This window comes from Anopheles cruzii, chromosome 3 (genome assembly GCF_943734635.1).
Source record: "Anopheles cruzii chromosome 3, idAnoCruzAS_RS32_06, whole genome shotgun sequence".
In the NCBI taxonomy this organism is placed as follows: Eukaryota; Metazoa; Arthropoda; class Insecta; order Diptera; family Culicidae; genus Anopheles; species Anopheles cruzii.
The window spans coordinates 4842455-4861043 of NC_069145.1; the positions used below are offsets into that span (position 1 = coordinate 4842455).

General features: G+C 49.4%; 1 protein-coding gene across 1 annotated transcript in view; it reads left to right on the plus strand.

Annotated features, from left to right (window-relative positions):
- LOC128275147 (furin-like protease 2) overlaps positions 1-18589 on the plus strand; it is a 93555-nt gene that overhangs the window by 30296 nt on the left and 44670 nt on the right. Inside the window, exons 2-3 of the mRNA XM_053013552.1 lie at positions 14838-14942; positions 15132-15320. Coding sequence (XP_052869512.1) covers positions 14838-14942; positions 15132-15320 — 294 coding nt within the window. The remainder of the gene's footprint in view (positions 1-14837; positions 14943-15131; positions 15321-18589) is intronic.

Here is an 18589-nt window from a genome sequence, read left to right on the forward strand (position 1 = left end):
TGCACAACATTAGAGGTTTCGGGCAGCCGTGAGGCGTAAACGGTGATTTTAATAGGGACAAATAGGCCATGAGATGACATGCCTCTCCCGTTCCTAATTTTAGCTGCCGTTTCTCACCGACACCGATCCCGTGGCCCACACACCAGCGGACTCTGATCCCCAACACTAATGTGTGCTCAATTTTGTAATGTATTTGATGTCCTTTTTTTCCATTGAATCTTCATGCCAGTGGACCTGTTCGGCCGCGCTTCGTCCATTTTCCATCCTCTAACCGTTATTCGTTTTCGCCGTAATGTTTTAAGTGCAACCTGATGTCGAGTCATCCTTGTTGATTTCGTTATCCGATGTCCTTCGCCGTTTATGCTATGATTATTGGGGTGTTCAATAAGATTTAGTGTCGGTGTCGGAAGAGATTTAGTCGGTGCCGTAGGCATCTCATTGGGCAGTGGAAGCAATACTTTGACTAAAGTATTGAGTTTCAGACATTTCAGACTTCATACTGAAGTATTTGGTTTATTTTTCATCAAATGATAAGGTCATAACAAGGGCATTAATGTTCATGACATTAAATAATGTGTACTAGGTCTATACGTTGAGAATCGGAGTTTTAAAAAGATGGCTGTACCTGCCGATTGGGACTTCCCAGTTTTGCTGTTCAGTTTTTCATTATCTTGTGTTGACATCAGGTAAATGATTTCAGGTCGAAAAAAAATTATTTTGGTTTGCAACCCATCATTGAAAGGGTTAAATAAGTCAACTTTTGTGTCTGAAAATGACGTTTTGCGGGGATTTTTATTTTTCTGCTCCTCTTGAAGAAAACTGCTTCGGAATCGCACCAAATGCTTGTCGGGACTTGTGTTTGGAAGATCGCAGTGCTTTCAGTGTTTAAAAAATTCCAAAATGGCGATTTTGACTTTAACAAAAAAAGGACTTTGATGGGACAGAAGGTGTGGTGTTTCACAAGCTCCTAAAACCTGATGAAACGTTAACTCGATAACAAATGATCTATTTGAACCATGCATTGATCGAAAACGACCAAAAAGCAATTCTAGTGGGTTTCAATGGAGGCGCCTGGTGGCCCGTGGAATCAAGTACCAGGCGCCCCAAAAAACAAAACTGTTTCAGGATACTATCAGGTGTACAATAGAAAACCGCCGTTTTCCCATAGGCGCAGCTAGCAGCTGCAAATTAAACGATAAAAATATGCAAAACCCTGGCAATGACAGTTGAGGCATCTGTCAACAACTCCACAAAATCTCGATTGTTTATTTTCACTCTGCTTTGTGTTATTCATGTGCGAACATGGCGCAATTTGAGCCGAAAAAGAGCCATTTGCGGGAAGTGTTGCTTTTTGCGTTTCATACTAAAAAAAATGCAGCTGAAGCGCATCGAATGATAGTAGAAGTTTATGGTGAAGCCTGCATTAGTGAAAGAACGTGTCGGGAGTGGTTTTGCAAGTTCAAAAACGGCGATTATGACGTGCAAGACAAGGAGCGTCCCGGACCGGTGAAAAAGTTCGAACATGCCGAATTGAAAACTTTGCTGGAAGAAGATGCTTGTCGAACGCAACAGGAACTTGCAGACTTATTGGGGTGACGCAACAAGCAATATCGCATCGGCTAAAAGCCCTAGGAATGATCCAGAAACTAGGATACTGGGTGCCGCACGAGTTGAAGCTGAGGGACATCGAACGGCGCCTTTGCATTTGCGAGCAACTCCTTGAACGGCAAAAAAAAAAGGTTTTTTACATCGCATCGTGACCGGGGATGAAAAGTGGATACACTATGATAACCCAAAGCATAAAAAATCGTGGGGACTTCCCGGCCATGCATCAACATCTACAGCTAAACCGAACATTCATGGCTCGAAGCTGATGCTCTGTATTTGGTGGGACCAGCTCGGCGTTGTCTATTGCAACCAGGCGAAACCATTACAGGAGCCCTGTATCGCACACAACTAATGCGGCTGAGTCGAGCGTTGAAGGAAAAACGGCGTCAATATTGAGAAAGACACGACAAAGTTATTCTTCTTCACGACAACGCTCGACCACATGTTTCCAAAGTCGTGAAAACATACCTGGAAACATTAAAATGGCACATACTACCCCCCCGCCCTACTCTCCAGACATCGCCCCGTCAGACTACTATTTATTCCGATTGATGACGCATGACCTGGCCGAGCAGCGCTTCCGTTCTTTCGAGGACATCAAAAATCGGATCGATGAATGGATCACGTCGAAAGATGAAAAATTTTTCCGACGAGGAATTAAAAAGCTGCCCAAAATGTGGGAAAAAGTTGTGGCTAACAATGGCAATTACTTTGAAGAATGAGTTTGTAAGGAGTTTTTTACAATAAAGCCTCAAATCATGAGAAAAAACGGCGGTTTTCTATTTGTACACCTGATATCAAATCACTTGGATAGGAACTGTTATCCCTCCCCGCGTTATTTACCAGACTTGGTTCTTTCCGAACATCATTCATTTTCATCGATGGGACACGTATTGGCTGAGCAGCTTTTCGTTTTTCTACGAGGAAGTCGAAATGGAATGACTAATTAGTTTACTTAAAAAGTCGAAGAATTCTTTCGTCTGGGAATCCATGATTTAGCAGAGAGATAGGAGAAATGTATAGCTAGCGATTGCACATACTTCGAATTAAATAGAAAGTTGCATAAAAATTTTATAAACAAATTGTTGTGTTTTAAAAAACTCCGATTCTCAACGTATAGACCTAGTATTTCAATCCATAAAATTGTGTTTTTCTTACCGAGCCGAAAAACTTATTGAACAGCCTGGTACAAACCGACGTATTTGATCCTTTTGTTTTTTGATGTGTTTTTCGAGAACAGGACGACTTTATCTTTCGACTTTCTGGAAAACAGGACAACTTTATGCGACTACATTCTCATGTTACACCCAATATTTCGCACGGCCCATATTGTTTTAGTGTAAAAGCCACGAGTCTTGCCATTGCTGGATAGAATTGCGCAGGCCTTGCCAGGTCTCTGCATAACTAAGGAGCAGCTTATGGCGTTGTAGTCATTCCGAGTCACCGCTGACCATATTGTGCGGCGTGTTCCGAGCCCACGGACCCTCGTCAGAACGGAGGGGCGAACGTTTCTCGTTTCGAAGCCCAATTATTCCCGTTGTCCGTTTTTTTTTTCGGAGCAGGCCGGCTACACCACGCCGGAAATCGTTAAAGATAAGGCGCGTTTCCGGCGCCTTAAAGTGGGGCCGGCAAGCAGCAAATCGCCACTGTCGTTATTGTTATTGGGCTCATTTCATGAATTTTTGGAACTGGAGACCCCTCTTATACTACGCGAATGGAACGCCGCTCGCCACGTGGTCGCTCGCTTTTCGCGGAAGCTTTTGCCCGGTGGCCACCCGAGGACCGCGGAGAGCATTATCATTGCTTTCACTTATTAATAACATTATCCGGCTTTGCTAATGCGCTCTCCAAATTGCATCTACGTCCGACGTCGTCGTCCGTTCGTGGCTTCTCCTTGACCAAGCTCTGAATCCGCCACAAGTCTCCCAACCGACCACCCGAAGAAGGAAAATATTTTTATGTTAGTGCGGCTACCAAAACAGCCGGCGGTGTTTTCTTTCGGCCCCATCACATCATTTCATTAGTTCGCGCCCTCGCCCCGTTCTCCGCGGCTCCGAGGACGGGGTCCCTTCTTCTGATGAGGATGCCCCCGAAGGCCGAAAGCCGAATTTCAACTCATTTCGTGCGATTATGTGTTTGGTCCGGTTCGGTTCTTTCGGTCGGAAGCTGATGAATTTGCGGAGCCGGATGGGAGATGGGGCAATGATGCGACAATGAGCGACCGACCGTCCGTCTTAACGACCCGTCCACCGGCCAACCCGTGGCGGCGTCCCGCGTCCGCTAATGCCTGGTGCTAGTTTTGTCGCATTATTGTCGCGTGTCACTTTGCCCCTAGCTGAAAGGGATAATGAAATGAGAAAGGATGGCCACCGCCGTCACCCCAAAATGTAGACTACGACGGCGGCGGCGGATTAGGTCCCGGAGGCAGTGGCGGCGGCCGAGGTCAGAATGAGAGATTCTTCGGGGTTCTCCGGAACAAACGGAAAAAGGAAGAACGGCGAGCAAGCCGTTTACGGGCGAACCGATTCTTGGAACCCATCGACTGGCGGCGAACAATGGGCGAAAGGACCCGGTTCCGGGGGCGTTGTTTTGAGGCGTGTGATCCCTTGTTGATGGGCCCTTGTAATGGCTGTACTATTGTTGTGTCCAACTAATAATCGAAGCCCTTCGGTGCAAATTGGACCACACGTACCAACGCTTCACGCGATCATCATTACGCCTGATCCGGGCTCCGGAGACTAAAGCTTTGGATGGAACGCCCAAAAGCCGGAGATGTTGGCCAGTTTTCGGATGTCCTTTTCTTCGTTGTCTGCCCTGTAGAAGGTCTAAGAATAGTGTTCTTCGGTTTGTCCGGTATTAGTTAAATTGGAGATAATGAACGTGGAGCTTTGTTAAAACTCTGTCCTCTAGCTTCTTAGTAGTGGTGCTGAGCTTACGGCTTCTACACGTCAGAAAAGATCGATCAAACCCCCCCCCCCCCCCCCGGGATGCTCGATGGCCGAGAACATCCATTATGATTAGAGATTTCCGGTCCTTCCAGGGTGGCCATCCGTCCGCGGAGATTCCCACGACGTCACCAGGGGGAGCTTAATAATTAATGATCTTAATATCGCGCAGCATCAATTAAAGTTGGACATTCTTCCGGCCATTCGTCGTCCGTCGGGCATCGACCCTGACCTTCGAACATCATTTGGGTGATAAATAGCTGCTCAACTTTCGGTTCAGTTTTATTGGCGTTAATTCTAGATTGGCCGTGACCGCGGCCGTACGAGAGATCATCGGTGGCAGTCGTCAGTCAGCCCCACGTTGACAGGCGAATTTTACGGAAATATCACACGCAACCCATTTATCATCATCGTCCATTCAGTAAAAACTAAGGCAACGAAGGGTTTTCGGTCGTTTTTCGGGACACCTTTTGTGACAGCATTTTTTTTCCTTTTTTGAACCTAATTTGAAATACAGAAAATGGTCAAATGTTGACCAAAAGTTGGAAAATGGTCGTACTTTTCTCCGGTTTTGAAGTGAAGTGATTATGGTTTTGGCCAAGAACTTGATGAAAATCACTTCACTTTGTTTACTTAACGTTTTGCGGTGGTTTGCCCGAGAGCGCACCCAATTACATTACATTTCCCGGACCAAATTGTCTCAAACACGCCCGACCAGACCCCCGGCAGGAATTAGCCTGAAGTAATCCCAGGTTCTCAGGTTTACCTTTTGGAACCCGGGACCACTTCGGAACGGAAGCAACGTCCCGAATGCAGATTCCATTCCCCCCCCGTCGGGCAGGCGGATGCAAGTTCTTGTCTTTCCACGGTTAACCCACCGGCGCTGCCGGCATCTGTGGCCAGCGAGCTATTTCCCAGGGAGCGAGAGAGAGAGAGCGCGGGCGCGTGCGGTTTCGGTAAACCAAGCCAAGCCGGTCTTGGCCGAAGGGCAAAACTCATCTTCTGAAGGATTCGAAGAAAAGCCGGCCGGAAGGCGTACAGCAGCTAACACCGAAAGCCGCACACACACACACACAGCTCATGTGCCCTCTGGAATGCTACGACCGGTGAGCGCCATTCCGGGGCCGGGGCCGGGACGATGATCTCAGCGTGACTTCCGTCATCCCGTCGGTCGCCGGTGTTTACCGTCTGCCGGTGTGTCGTTGAATCCTTTTACATTAAACCAGGCCCTTTCCTTCCGCCTCCTGGCCCTGGCAGGAAGATGCACTTCTTTTCGTGATTCTGTGTGGGCACCGGAAAAGGAAGTCCACGTCTTCGCTCGCCAGACAAAGGCCCGATCCGCCCGACCCGGGCACCAGATTGTGCTGTGTGTTGAGGGGAACTTGAGCGATTAAGTAAAATAGCTTCAACCCACGGACCGGGCCGGGCTCCGGGGCATGACTCCACACCTTTTGACCACCAGGCGCCGGGTGGTTCGAGTAAACTGTTGCCCACAGCAACCTGCAATCTCGAGAGCGGCTCCTTGAGCTCTGAATTAAGCGGGTTTTGTAACAACGCGCGCGCGTGTCATTTCCCGGGGATCTTTGTTTTCCGCTTTCGATCGTCTTCGCTCGACTTTAAAGGTTGTCGTGGGCCCGGGGCCCAGAAAAATACGAAGCAGCATCTGGTACTACTTCAAGTGTTAGTGTGCCCGTAAATATGTGTGGTGTGTGGTTGAAGATGGTTTGGGGAGGGCCACTGCCACCTGAAGCCCCGTGGCGTGGCATGCAAATTGTTGGCAAATTTAGTCTTCGACCGAAGATCCAGCCAACCACATGCCAGCCACACCGCCATCAGCCAAGCCAGTGTCAAGCCAACAGCAGCAACAAACTTGGTAGCGGCCATGGCTTCCGAAAATCACTTCTTATCAGTGTCGACACCGACATCGGGTCGGCGCTGTTCGACGTAATGCCTTCTGCTCCGCTTGACGACGACGACACCTTGCGCCGGGCGGCGGCGACATGTCGAAAGCCGGAGCCGGCGGAACGATAAAATGTATTACAATAATTTGCATTTTAAATCCTAGTGGCAAATCATTACGTGGAAGGTTACAGAGAACGTGCGAGAGAGAGTGAGAGACACGGAGCTTCTTGTTCGTAACTGGCTGCGTACTTGGTTGCGCAACCGGCGTTCGAAGACGCGCCAGGATCCGTTCTTCGACGAGAGAGAAACGCCACAGTTTTATGTAGTTTTCGTGAAGGGTCCTCGTCTCGCCGGATGTGTGTGTGCCACCGGATGATGAGGGGGGGAATAAGAAATGTGAATGGCTTGGCGGTCCCTGTTGCGTTCGCGGTGGCTGCTGAATGGGTGCTGTAAATTATGTCTAATTAGATGGTGTTACCTGACGTTAGTTGGGACAAGTGACATCCTGCCACCTGCCGGGATGCGTCCGGGGAACCCCGCCCGGCTCACCCCAGGGTACTAAAAAGCGTCTGCTGCTGCTCGCGGAATTTGCAAACACACACATACATATGGCGCTCTCTCGGCCAAGAGTCCTTGAATAATTAAGACGACAGACGATGACGGGCGACGACGTCGCCGTCTTGTCGATGTCACTGGCTTGGGGTTTTTGGTGCCGCAGACACAATGGTGAAAGACTCCGGCGCGCGGTCACCGGGTGGGGATTCTCTCTTAAACAGCGTGGAAATGTTTGCGGTTTTAATTAGAAGTCATAATTCGTGTGCCGCAGTGCCGCCACCGTGTGCCGTGAAGTGTCTATTCACCGACATGTGATAGTTGATCATAAATCCCCCGCTCGAGTACACGACGACCCACGGTTTGACTCTTTTCGCGGCATCCGGCACGAATCCGGCTTTGTGGCGACAAACCCCTTCGCGGGAGCTCTTTACCTTAATTTGATGCTTTCACTGCAACGCCTTTACGCCGTCCATGGGGCTCAGCTACATTGTAGCGCATTAGTGGAGCTTTTTCGCAACGTCCTTATGGCGCTCGCCAATACATGGCATGCGCTACACTGCAACTTGAGAAGCGTACAGTGCTGGGGTGTTCAATAAGTTTTGCGGTTCAGAGGTTTAAAAAGTTTTAAGGTTTAAAAGCAAAGGAAATTTAGGAAAGAATGTTGAAAGTGTATAAAGACTCTTCGCTTTCAAATAATACAGTAAAAAAATGGGTTGCAGAATTTAAACGTGGTCGCTCAAGCCTTGAAGACGATACTCGTCAAGGACGTTCAAAAATGCCAACAATTCCTGAAATCGAAGAAAAATACAGGATATCGTGTTGGAAAATCGTCGAGTGATTGAATGATATTTAGCAAAAGCCCTAGACATCTCATCGAGCAGTGTAATCAATATTTTAACTTTTTCTTATCGAACCGCAAAACTTATTGAGCAGCCTGCTGCCCATTAAAATAGAAATGGTTTCTTCCTAAGGCGTGGCTCTAGTCACATCAGACCAAACGAGTTCGCCGAATCCAATAATGTGGGCTGATTTGTGTCCCATCGAAGAAGATCGGTGTTGATTTCCATACATTCTCGAACGAAGTTCTCGGAACATGGTTCAATTATCATAAGCCCGGCGGCTTACACTGGCCCCAAAAGACAACCGACCGTTCGTAAACGAACCTTCTTCATCGATGCCTGGAATTCGGAATCCGAACAACCGTTTGCTTGGGCAATGCTAACGACACGAGCCTGATGAGGCTTTTTAGAGCCAATTTACCTGGCCTGGGCGCTATGAGGGTATGCACCACCTGGACAGAGGACCGACAGGTGAGCAGGAATGTCGATTAATCGAGCACCTTCCACCACGCACTTGCGGTATTCCCAGGTTCCTCCGGACGGGAGTCCGGCGATTCCTGGACTGTGTAACTCGATTAGTGCAATCCTTCACCACTCGCTTCGGTTGGTTCATTGGAAGTGTCATCATCAACGATTAGGTCATTAAAACTGATCGGTAAGCTCTCAGGTCAGTTCTACGAAATATGCCTATGAGTTGTAAGCCACGCATGAGTTGTCGCTCAGTGAGTTCATCAACTCCCCGAGTCCATCATCCTTGTGGGCAAAATATTGATGAACGTGGCTGAACTTTAATTTACGCTTTTTAGCCCACAAAGCATACATCCTGTTTAATCTGCTTTTCTGGGGGAGTTTACGCAATTGTTTCGTCTTCATCCTGGCCGTCGAAACCGTCGTCCTTTAATTCTCAAAAGCGCCCCAACGTGGCCCGGCTTTGCGTGTTAAAGCCCAGCCAGAGCCCGCCTTAAAGCTCGAACATCCGAACCAAAACGTCTAAATAATAACACACCACACCGTCGAGGTGTATCGAGCGTGTGTGTGTGTGTGTGTGTCCTGGTGGGGGCCTGGCCACCGTACGCAACAGAAGACGCAAGCAGAAAGAAAATACGTCAACGACAACTGTTGTGACAACAAACCATGAGCCATTCGCAGCCGCAGACGACGACGTTAACGATGAGCGGGAAATAATTGTCTTCAAATTCATCCGACCGTTAGCCTCGGAGCCAGGCTGTGGCTCTCCGAGGACGACGCGGACCGCGGACGGCGAGGGGCCGTCGCCGCCGCCGCCGCCGCCGCCGCGCACGCAGAGACAATAAAGTATGTCCTGCCTTCGACAACCCGAAAACCGGCGAAGATGAGCTATCGTTGTTTGCCGTTGCTGCGCATTGTTCCGCCGAAGGAACCCGCCCGCCGGGGGGAGGGGGGGGGGGACGCTCTTGGGTGACCATCTTTGCTGTCTTCGTTCCAACGGGACGGACAAAAAAGGACGACGACGACGGATGGTGCACAAAAAACAGTCCGAAGAAATTGATATCTCAATATTGGACCCCGAGTGTCACATCTTCGGCCAGCGAAACAACACGGCGCAACCTTTTCCTGCGCCTGCGAAGGCGTTTCCACTCAGCCGTCCTCCCGAGTGGGGTGCGTGCTGGCTGGCTGGGCATCCATTTTCTCCCCCCCTTGGCCACCGGGTGGAGTAAAAGTTTTTAATTGAATTTTTCGCCACCGTTCTAACGGGCGCGGCAAACTATCATGGAGCGGCCCTTCGTCGGCCCTTCACGCGGTGTCCGGTGCAGACCGGCGGGCCGCACGGGTCGCGTGAGATAATAATTAATAGCTGTTGTTTGGCGGAAAGTTGTTTATCGTGGCCTCGGTGAGCATTGTGCCATCTATCACGCACCACAACACTCACCCACCCGGGGCCCCCGCGGGGTTTTCGTGCGGCAGAATCATGATTTTTGTGATCCGGTCCGTGTGCGTGCGGGCCGGATGATGAGCTATGCCACGCGATGCAGACGTGACAGATTTTTAGCATGCGAACCACATAAATCGTTCCGCGATTTCAAATTATTTGACAACGGCGAAAAGCAAAAAAACGGCGGCCACGCCCAAAAGCAATAGAAATCGGTGCGCGCTCCCTCTATTTATGGCACCCCGTTCGGTCGGTGTGCTGACGGCGAGGACGACCCCGCCAACTGCCAAACTGCAAACAGAAAGTCCTTCTTATCATCGGATTACAGTGAACGCAGTCGCGTACGGGAGCCAATAATTTGTCTCGCGTGCTCTTGCGCTCAGCCGCGAATGCAAAGCTCTGACGCAGGGAGAGCCCTCGCCAGCAACAGAGGCACACACAAAAAAAGTGGCCATACACAGCGATCCATCATTAATTTAATCCACAATTTACGACCTGGCCCCGGGCGCGGGATATGATTTGAGACTTGCGCCGATTGCACATTTTCCCAGCTTTTCCTTTTTTTCCCGCGGCGGCGTGGGTCACCCACAACCACCCGGAACAGTCGGAATCTGTTTGCAGACACCGCGCAACAATCGTAACGCCAAAAAAAAAAGCTGGACCCAGGACCACACCACCCCGCAACGCACCCAACTGGCTCTCTCTCGCTCTCTGATTTATACAAATAATCGGTGAAGCAACAAACCGAACAAAAAAGAACGAGAATCACGGATTGGAGCCAGTTTCCGTGCTTCTGGCAAATTTTCCCGATCTCGGCAGAAGAGCGACCCGAAAAGGAAAAAAAAAATGCGTCGAGCAAATAATAATAATCCGCGCACACCGCACCGCGGTGGGGTCCGTCGGTCCGTCGGTCGGTCGGTGCTTCCTTCGAGCGAGTCGTTTGTCGTTCCGCGTCGCGGCAGTATTATCACGTGGCTTTACGCCCGTTGCCCGGGGGGCTGCGGCCCCTTGTGCTGCCTTTCGACCACAATCTTTCGCCTGATATATTGCAGTTTGATTGCCCCGGCCATCGGTCTCATAAATAATCGCGGAACTTCGCGGGAACTCCGCGCCCGGGCCAGAGTGGGCTATGTTTCGATGAGAAGCCCGAAACCCGAAAAAGGGGAGATAAAAATCTATATGACAGAGAGAGAGGAGTTTCGGACCCGGCCGGTGGACCCAGCCTCTCCATTGCTCGTGTGGCGGACTCGCTTCCGCTACCGTTTCGGTTCCGTGGTCCGCTTCCGGCACCGTGCCGCGGGTTGTGTCCGATTAATCGCTACCGAAGGCGGGGCGCTGGCTACAGAAAACCGGCCAAGGCTGCGTAATGCCCCGAAAGGCATCTTGCTTTCCGGCTGCAGGGTCTGGTCGATGTCGTAACAGGGATTAGTGGGGCCTCGCGGACACCCAAGAAGGGCCTGACCAGGCCCAGGGTGAAGGTGTCTGCTTCGTTTGACAGACATTGCTGCAACGGTGGCGAAGCCAAAGCTGAGTGATGACTTTTATTGTACCGTTCGATACATTCGATAGTTTGATCGAAATGTGACACTCTTGGTCTAGACAAGTCTTTTCTGGATCCCCTGACGAGACCGTTGCAACACACAGCGGTGCAACCACACGCTTGTCTGAAGCAGTGGCTCCCCGATTCTGCCTCCGATCCGGGGAGTGAGAGTTGTTTGGCCACGGGGACCGGTTTTTCGATCGATCGAAACCGAAAGTTGCACCACGCCACGCCGTGTGTTGCACCAGATGCGCACACCAAACGCAGCTGCATTCCTCTCTCTGTCTGATGCTGCTGCAGCGCGCAGGGATGATGGAGGTGCGTTAAGTAACGCTTCTCAAGGACCGATAGTTGTAGCGCCTGCCCTGGACCATTTTGTGGTTCACGTCTGTCGTTGTTTTTTATAAAAATGCTCCCAAAGTAGGGTTAAGATGGTGATCCACTTTGCTCGCTTCGATTGAAGAAAGCCGAGCCAAAACGGAGAGGGTTCAATAAATCACGTGCCGCACGATATTACCAAACCAACCTCGGGGGGCGAAGTTGGTCTGACGGGGATCCGGTGATCCGGTAAACCACAACTTCCCGAGTCTTCTCCCGACCCACAGCGAACCAACGCAAACTAGTTTCTTCCAAAGGAACATATCGTGCCGAGGCCGCCCAAAGACGTCCTGTGTGCTGTGAGTTGCACTTGATTTGCTAATAAGCACCGGGTCGGTCGGTCGGTCGGGTCGCACGGCTACTGTGACCACCGACGGCAATCTTCTTCGCAGACCATAAATATTGGTCCACGGCAGGACGGACGTGCATCGTTTAAATTACTTGATATATTGGAAAATAAATCAAATAGTTGGCCCGCGCCTGAGCGTTGGCGGTCTCACACGTCGGTGTTGTATCCGTTTCCGGTGCTGCCGTTGCAAGTGCCGGCCTCGGCACAACTCCTGGGAATCTCTTCCAAAACGTGCGCTACGTGACACACCCCAACACACGCGGGGTGCTACGTGGTGGCGGTGGCTGGGACGAGCCCGACTGGACACTTTTTACTACACCACAAACACACACCGAGTGAGACCCGCGACGCAAACCCGGTCTGCAGCAGCAGCAGCACTCTGGCCTGGAGCAAGCAAACAATTTAACCGAGCGCAACCGATCCTTGTTTGGCGACCGAAGGCACTGGCAAATTCATTTTCGAGAAAACGCCCTCAATCCACGATCCGTTATCGTGATGTGTGTGTGTGTGTTTGGTGGGGATGCCTTAACGGCGCGGCTACTCGATGAAAGTATTAAAGTAGAGGACCATCTCAATGCGGTTTTGGGTGTCTACGTACTACTGTGGCCAAAAAATATCGCGATTTTAGTCGAAATTTTTTTCCTCTAAATATGTGTCATCATTCTTAAAGCTATACCAACTCTATATCTGCATTTGTTCCGATTTACCTAAAGTTCGATTGAGGAATGGCCTTCAATGTATACTTCGTTTCGGCTTCTATTTCAACTATTGACTGTAAAAGGTGTGCTCGAAGCGAATAGCCGGCTTCTGAGTTAAGCGAATAGGCGGAAGTCAGATAACGATTTGGATCTAGTTTATGTCGAAATTATCGCAAATACAAGGTCTGTTCAAAAATTATACGACAACGGCAATTTAAAACGACAATTTTGCTTGTTAACATAACTACCGAGGAGTAAATGAGCTTAAATGAAATGAGCTTTTCAAATTTGGTACGTTCGTAAAAGTGTTTCATATTTCCCAATTTCCTGCGACCGAAATAGTTCTTCTATAAATCAAGGAAATTAATGAAACTTTCGATTAAAAGTTCAAGCATCGAAAAATATTTTGCCGTTTTATTTTTAAATCAAATGAAGAAAATAATCAGTCGTGGCTCACCCGATTCGATTCAACATATCAGGTTGGCTAAAAAGAAATCGACGTTTTTCACGATAGATGCCTTTAGTGATCGATATCTCGTGAAGTATCGATCGTACAGTTTCAAGTTTAGGCTCGTTTTAAAGCTGATTCTTTACACTTCAAAAAATGCTTTCATTGTTTTTTGTTTGTTCCATTCGTTTGTGAGTTACAGGGTGTTAACAATGGAGTTTAACGCAGAGAAGACACGTCATCGAAAATGTCGATAAAATCACAGAAATAATCAAAGTAGATCAGCATTTTAGTAATCAGAGCATCGGCCAGGAGCTAAAGATCAACAACGAACAGCTTAAAGCCATTTGCGCAAAGCTGGATTCACAAAGAAGCTCGATGTTTGGGCGCCACCTTTTACATAAAAAAACATGATGGCCATCTGCACAGTTTTGGCCAACGGAATGAAATCGAACCATTTCTTAAACGGATGGGTACTGGGGATGAGAAATGGGTCGCTTACGACAATATTGTGTGAAATCAGTCGTGGTCTAAGCGTGTGAAGCAGCTTAACCTATGCAAACCAGAAATAACGGCTAGGAAGGTTCTACTGGGTATATGGTGGGACTTGAAAGGAATCGTTTATTATGAGTCGCTTCCGTGTGGCTAAACAATAAATTCAGATCTCTACTACCAACAAATGCACGGTTTGAAGCTAACAATTGACCAGAAACGACCAGAATCGGCCAACAGAAGAGGTGTTGTGTTCCATCAGGACAAACGAAATGTCACGCACGTCTTTAGTGACTCACCAGAAAGTCCGGGAGTTTGTTTGGGATGTTTTAATGCATCCACCGTATAGTCCGGACCTTGCACTAAGCGATTGACACCTTTTTCGCGCATTACAAAATTTCCTGAGTGATGAAAAACTGAGATCAAAAAAGGATTATGAAAATGGATTTCTCGAGTTTTTTGCCAATAACGACTAATCCTTTTACAAAATAGACATTATAAGCCTACCTTTGAAAAGACAACAAATTTTCCAACAAAATGGTGCATATTTGACGTAAATCGGACCATTGGAAACCTGTTAAATATAGTTTTGAAGTTTACCAAAAAACGTCGATTTCTTTTTAGCCAACCTTATATTCGATTTTGCTTATGCCTTATGTTGCTGCTCATGTCTCTCACTTATGCCGATAAGTTCGGCCATTTTGTATGTTGAATCCATTTTAGACAGCTGCTTTACTTGCACATGTTTTGGCTCATCTTCAATTTTTGTCGATTATGACTCTCGATTGTGGTGAAACTACCTTGGCCTGAAGCAACGTTTATCGGTGGTAAAAAATGTTCTCAGAGGGTCGAAAAGATGTCAACGACGAATTGGCCAATCGTCGAGTCACCGTTAGAGAAGTTGCTGAGGACCTAACCATATCGTCTCAGCACAAATCAGCCACAATTTGAAACGAGTTCATGATACAAGACACCGGGATAATCGAAGACAACCATTTCCCCTTAGTTTTTGACCACAGTCGCAGTACATATAATTTTATCTCCTGTCAGAGTATGTGTGCGCTCCCGTCCGGAATTATGATCAGGAATAATGCTCACGGAGTGCAATGCAAGGACCCTCTGTGGGACACACCAAAAAAGTGACTAACGCCAAGACTCTCTTTTCGCTTCACAGATTGGCGCCCTGAAAGGATACTATCTGTTCCATCATAATCACGTGCGAAAGCGATCCCTAGACCAGGCCGAAGTGCATCACAGTGCGCTCAACACCGAACCGGAGGTAAGTCCAGTGGCGGTGGTGGTCGATCGGGGCTCGGTAATATACCGGCCATTTTCAGCGCAATAGCCGCCGCGTGTTGATGGTAATGTCCCCTATCGCCCACCCATTTGCCCGGAGGGGTGGACTTGGGTTTACGGGGAGAATGAGAGAGAGTGCGAGATTAATCCGTTTTCGTTTGCCCCGCCGTAGGTCCGATGGGTCCAGCAGCAGCACGAGAAGCCCCGCTTCAAGCGCGACTACAGCACGTTCGATCAGGACTTTGTGCGCTTTCCCGGCTTCCCCCGGTCGCTGACGCTGCCCGGTGGCCGGATGGCGTACCGGGACACCGGCACGCACAACATCTTCCCCGATCCACTGTTCAAGGAGCAGTGGTACCTGGTGAGTAGCGTATGTGTTCTTTCTCTCACCTTCTCTCTCGTGTGTGTGTCCTTGTGTGTGTGTGTGTTTGTACCTTTTTAGTGACCTCGTCGGTCGGCTTCGAATAATCCTGGCTCCCGGTTCCGGTTCGGTTCGTTCTTTTAATCCTGCTGCCGATGCTGTGCTGTGGTGGTGGTGGTGGAGCATATCGCGTCGTCAGGGCTTGTTAGTGCTTAATTTTTCATCCGCGCCCGAGCGTGTTCCCGAGCCCGGCTGGCCGGATGGATTGGGTTGATTAATATTTAATCGTCGGTGTAAATAATCAAACCTGCGTTGCGCGGGCCGGGATTCATTCGCCGCTCTTTAAAAGGTGCTCGCTAAAGGGAAAATTGCGTTCGATTGGACCCGGCCCGGCTTTACCGAAGCGTCACGTTGGCCGCGGTGTCCATTTCTCACAAGCGCATCGTTCTTGTTGCCAGCAAACAATGCTCTCCATCCGCGTGGGAAATAATTTGTTTTCCCATTATCATCTTGTACGCGGCGCGGAAAACAAACATCGCGGCGGAAAGTCGGCAAAAAGCGTTACCCCAGAACACCGGAAGGACCTCGCTTTCTGTGAAGAGACGACACACGCACGTCAAAGTCCACGCGGCGTGCGTGGAAAATAAAGTTCGTATCCTCTCGCCCGCCCTCGCTGCGTAAAGAGTGTCGACTTTTTGGCATCAAACTCTCGGCGAGGCGCCTCGGGTTATGTTTGGCTTGGCGACTGCGAGCTGGGCTAGGTTTGCCTTGCCCAAAGCTGGGGCACATACAGAGAGTTCTCGCGTACCCTTCACTTATGTTGGCGAAAGTTTTTGCGCCCGCGATGAAAGCCCCCTCAGTGGCTCAGGGGATTCCGGTTCTGCTTCTTTTTTTGGCCCCCGAAGCCGGAAGGACATGTTTAGATAAGCTCACACGCACAGTGACGGGCACCAGCCAGCTTCGGCTCGACTAATTCGTTGTCTCACCGCCACATCCCGACTGCGCCATCGTTCGCCAGCAAACTCCGCCAACTCCGCTATTGTCGTTACTTTAAAAACCGGCCCGAGTGTAATCCTTTTTTGGCCGAAGCCGGTCGAAGCCGAGGCGCCAAAGCCATGTTTAACTTTTGCCCGGTTGCTTCTTTTGATTTATGTATTTTTAAATTCCACCCAATCCGGGTCGGGCGCGCGCCTTGACAAATTCCCGGCTCCGTTGCAAACTTAATAACGTTCACGTGCGTGTGTTGTGTCTGCTTTCAGAGTTTTCGGCTCGTCGTTCGGAACCCCACCGGTCGCAACAAGAGAGAAACACAAATCTTATAACGTGCTGGCCAAACAAGAGTGCGGGGAGTCGAAGTGCGGCCGGCGTGAGGATCAAATATGGGATCGTTGCGCGCGGAGTGTACACTAAACGGACGGCACCACCGGAAGGCTTAACGTTTCCAATTTAATTACTTTCCGACCGGCGGCAAGCGTTAGTCAAACATGGTCCAAAATCTGTGCGTGTGCTCCTGTGTGCTGAGTCCGCCGGGTAGTAAGTGAAATTGTAGCCAGTCGGCCTTGAGGCAGTTTGATGTCACCGACGGACTCTGGGGTTCGGACAAAAAACTCCGACTTCCCTCCGTGTGCTGTGCTCCGATGTAATCGATTCCTTTCCGGTGGAGGCCAGAGTAGCCAAAAAAGTCGGCTAATCATCGCCCCAATGTCGCACGGATGTGTGTTCGGGCTCATTTCGCTTCCGCTTTCACGCGTCATCCATCATACGACGGCCCAGTCGCCCCCCTTTTTCTTCAAAGTGTAGTGATCCGGAGTAAGGGAAAGTGAACGCAGAAAATTCTCGGTTGTGTCGGAAAAGATAGAACCATCTTCGGGGTTCGAAAGTGTCATCAGCAGCAGTTCGCCAATTTTCGTCCTCTTTTCTCCTTTTTTCTTGCCGATCTGAAAGGCCCAGGGTGGTGTGTGTTTGGTGGGGCTTCTCGTCGCGCGGAACACACCCCGCCAATGGCGGAAATGGATCGCGAGCAAAAATGCGACATAAATTTTCCAGCTAGTTTACCAGTGTCGCGTGTTTCTCCTGTCCTGTCGCTCGCCCGACGGATCCTTTCACACTCGATTCACACATCCGTTTGTTGGTTGGTTCGAGGGGGAAGTGGTGACGGCCACCAAACGGGGGCCAGGAAGTGACGGATAAAAGCGGAGTCCCAATTTATGTTTTTCTTCCCACGTCGGCAGAAGGTTTTCTTTATGTGCGCTTTCCGGTTTTTTTTTCTGGCGGACCGAGCGGGTTAGAGTAGGGTGTGTGCGCGCTGGCGCCCGCAGCCTTGATTTATTGCTTCTTTTGGGGACGGATCACTAACCAGAGAGAGCGGAACCGGAAAATGGAGGTTCGAAAAGTATCATCAAAAAGGTGAAAAATAATACGGCGATAGGTAGTTAGTCGGCCCATTCTCGTGTCAGCTGCTTATCTGTCTAGCGACACGCACTGCTCACCTTTATTTGACTTCCATCGAAGGGATTGACTGCCTTTAACTTAAATCTGTTACAAATTTCTAGAATCCGATAGTGGTCTGAAATGTTTCCGAAGTTACAAAGATACCTTGTAACTTTAGACACTTCTTCCATCGTTTGTTTTACAGAAAGATCTTCATTTGACGAAAATCTCTGTCCTGTCTGAGATAACGGACAGCTTTCTCATGTCTAAGTGTTGATATCTTACTGATTTTGTTTCCAAGATTTTGTTACGTAACTGTAACCAGATTGACAACCATTGTGGAGGTCGTAAACGTGTCCAGTAAACCTGATACTAATTTGTTCTGAAGCTCCCAGCTATTTTGCAGCCGTTTCACTGAACAAAGCACACGAAGACGTTACTCGTTAGCCTAATCACCGTCAGGGCGATCGCCCCGAGGAGGACGCCCTGATGCATAATGGAAACCTCGGGCCAATTAGGGAACCACCAAGTCACAACACAAAACACGCAGATCCAATCGATTCGTCGTACGTCGTGCCGCTGTCCCCGGTAGCCATTTGCATATCGGAAAGCAATTCATTACCCATCGAGAGACCGACCCGTCCGTCGTGACCACTCCGGGACTCCGGCCCGGTAGTAGGCAGGGTCACCATAAATTGACCTCCAACAGCACGATTGTGTCATGATTTATTAAAATCCCTCCAAGGGATCCTCAACCCGATGGCATCTCATAATAACGCCGCACGCGCGCACCGCCAACGATTAGAGTGGCCGCCCCGCGGAAAGAATTCGCGATAAGA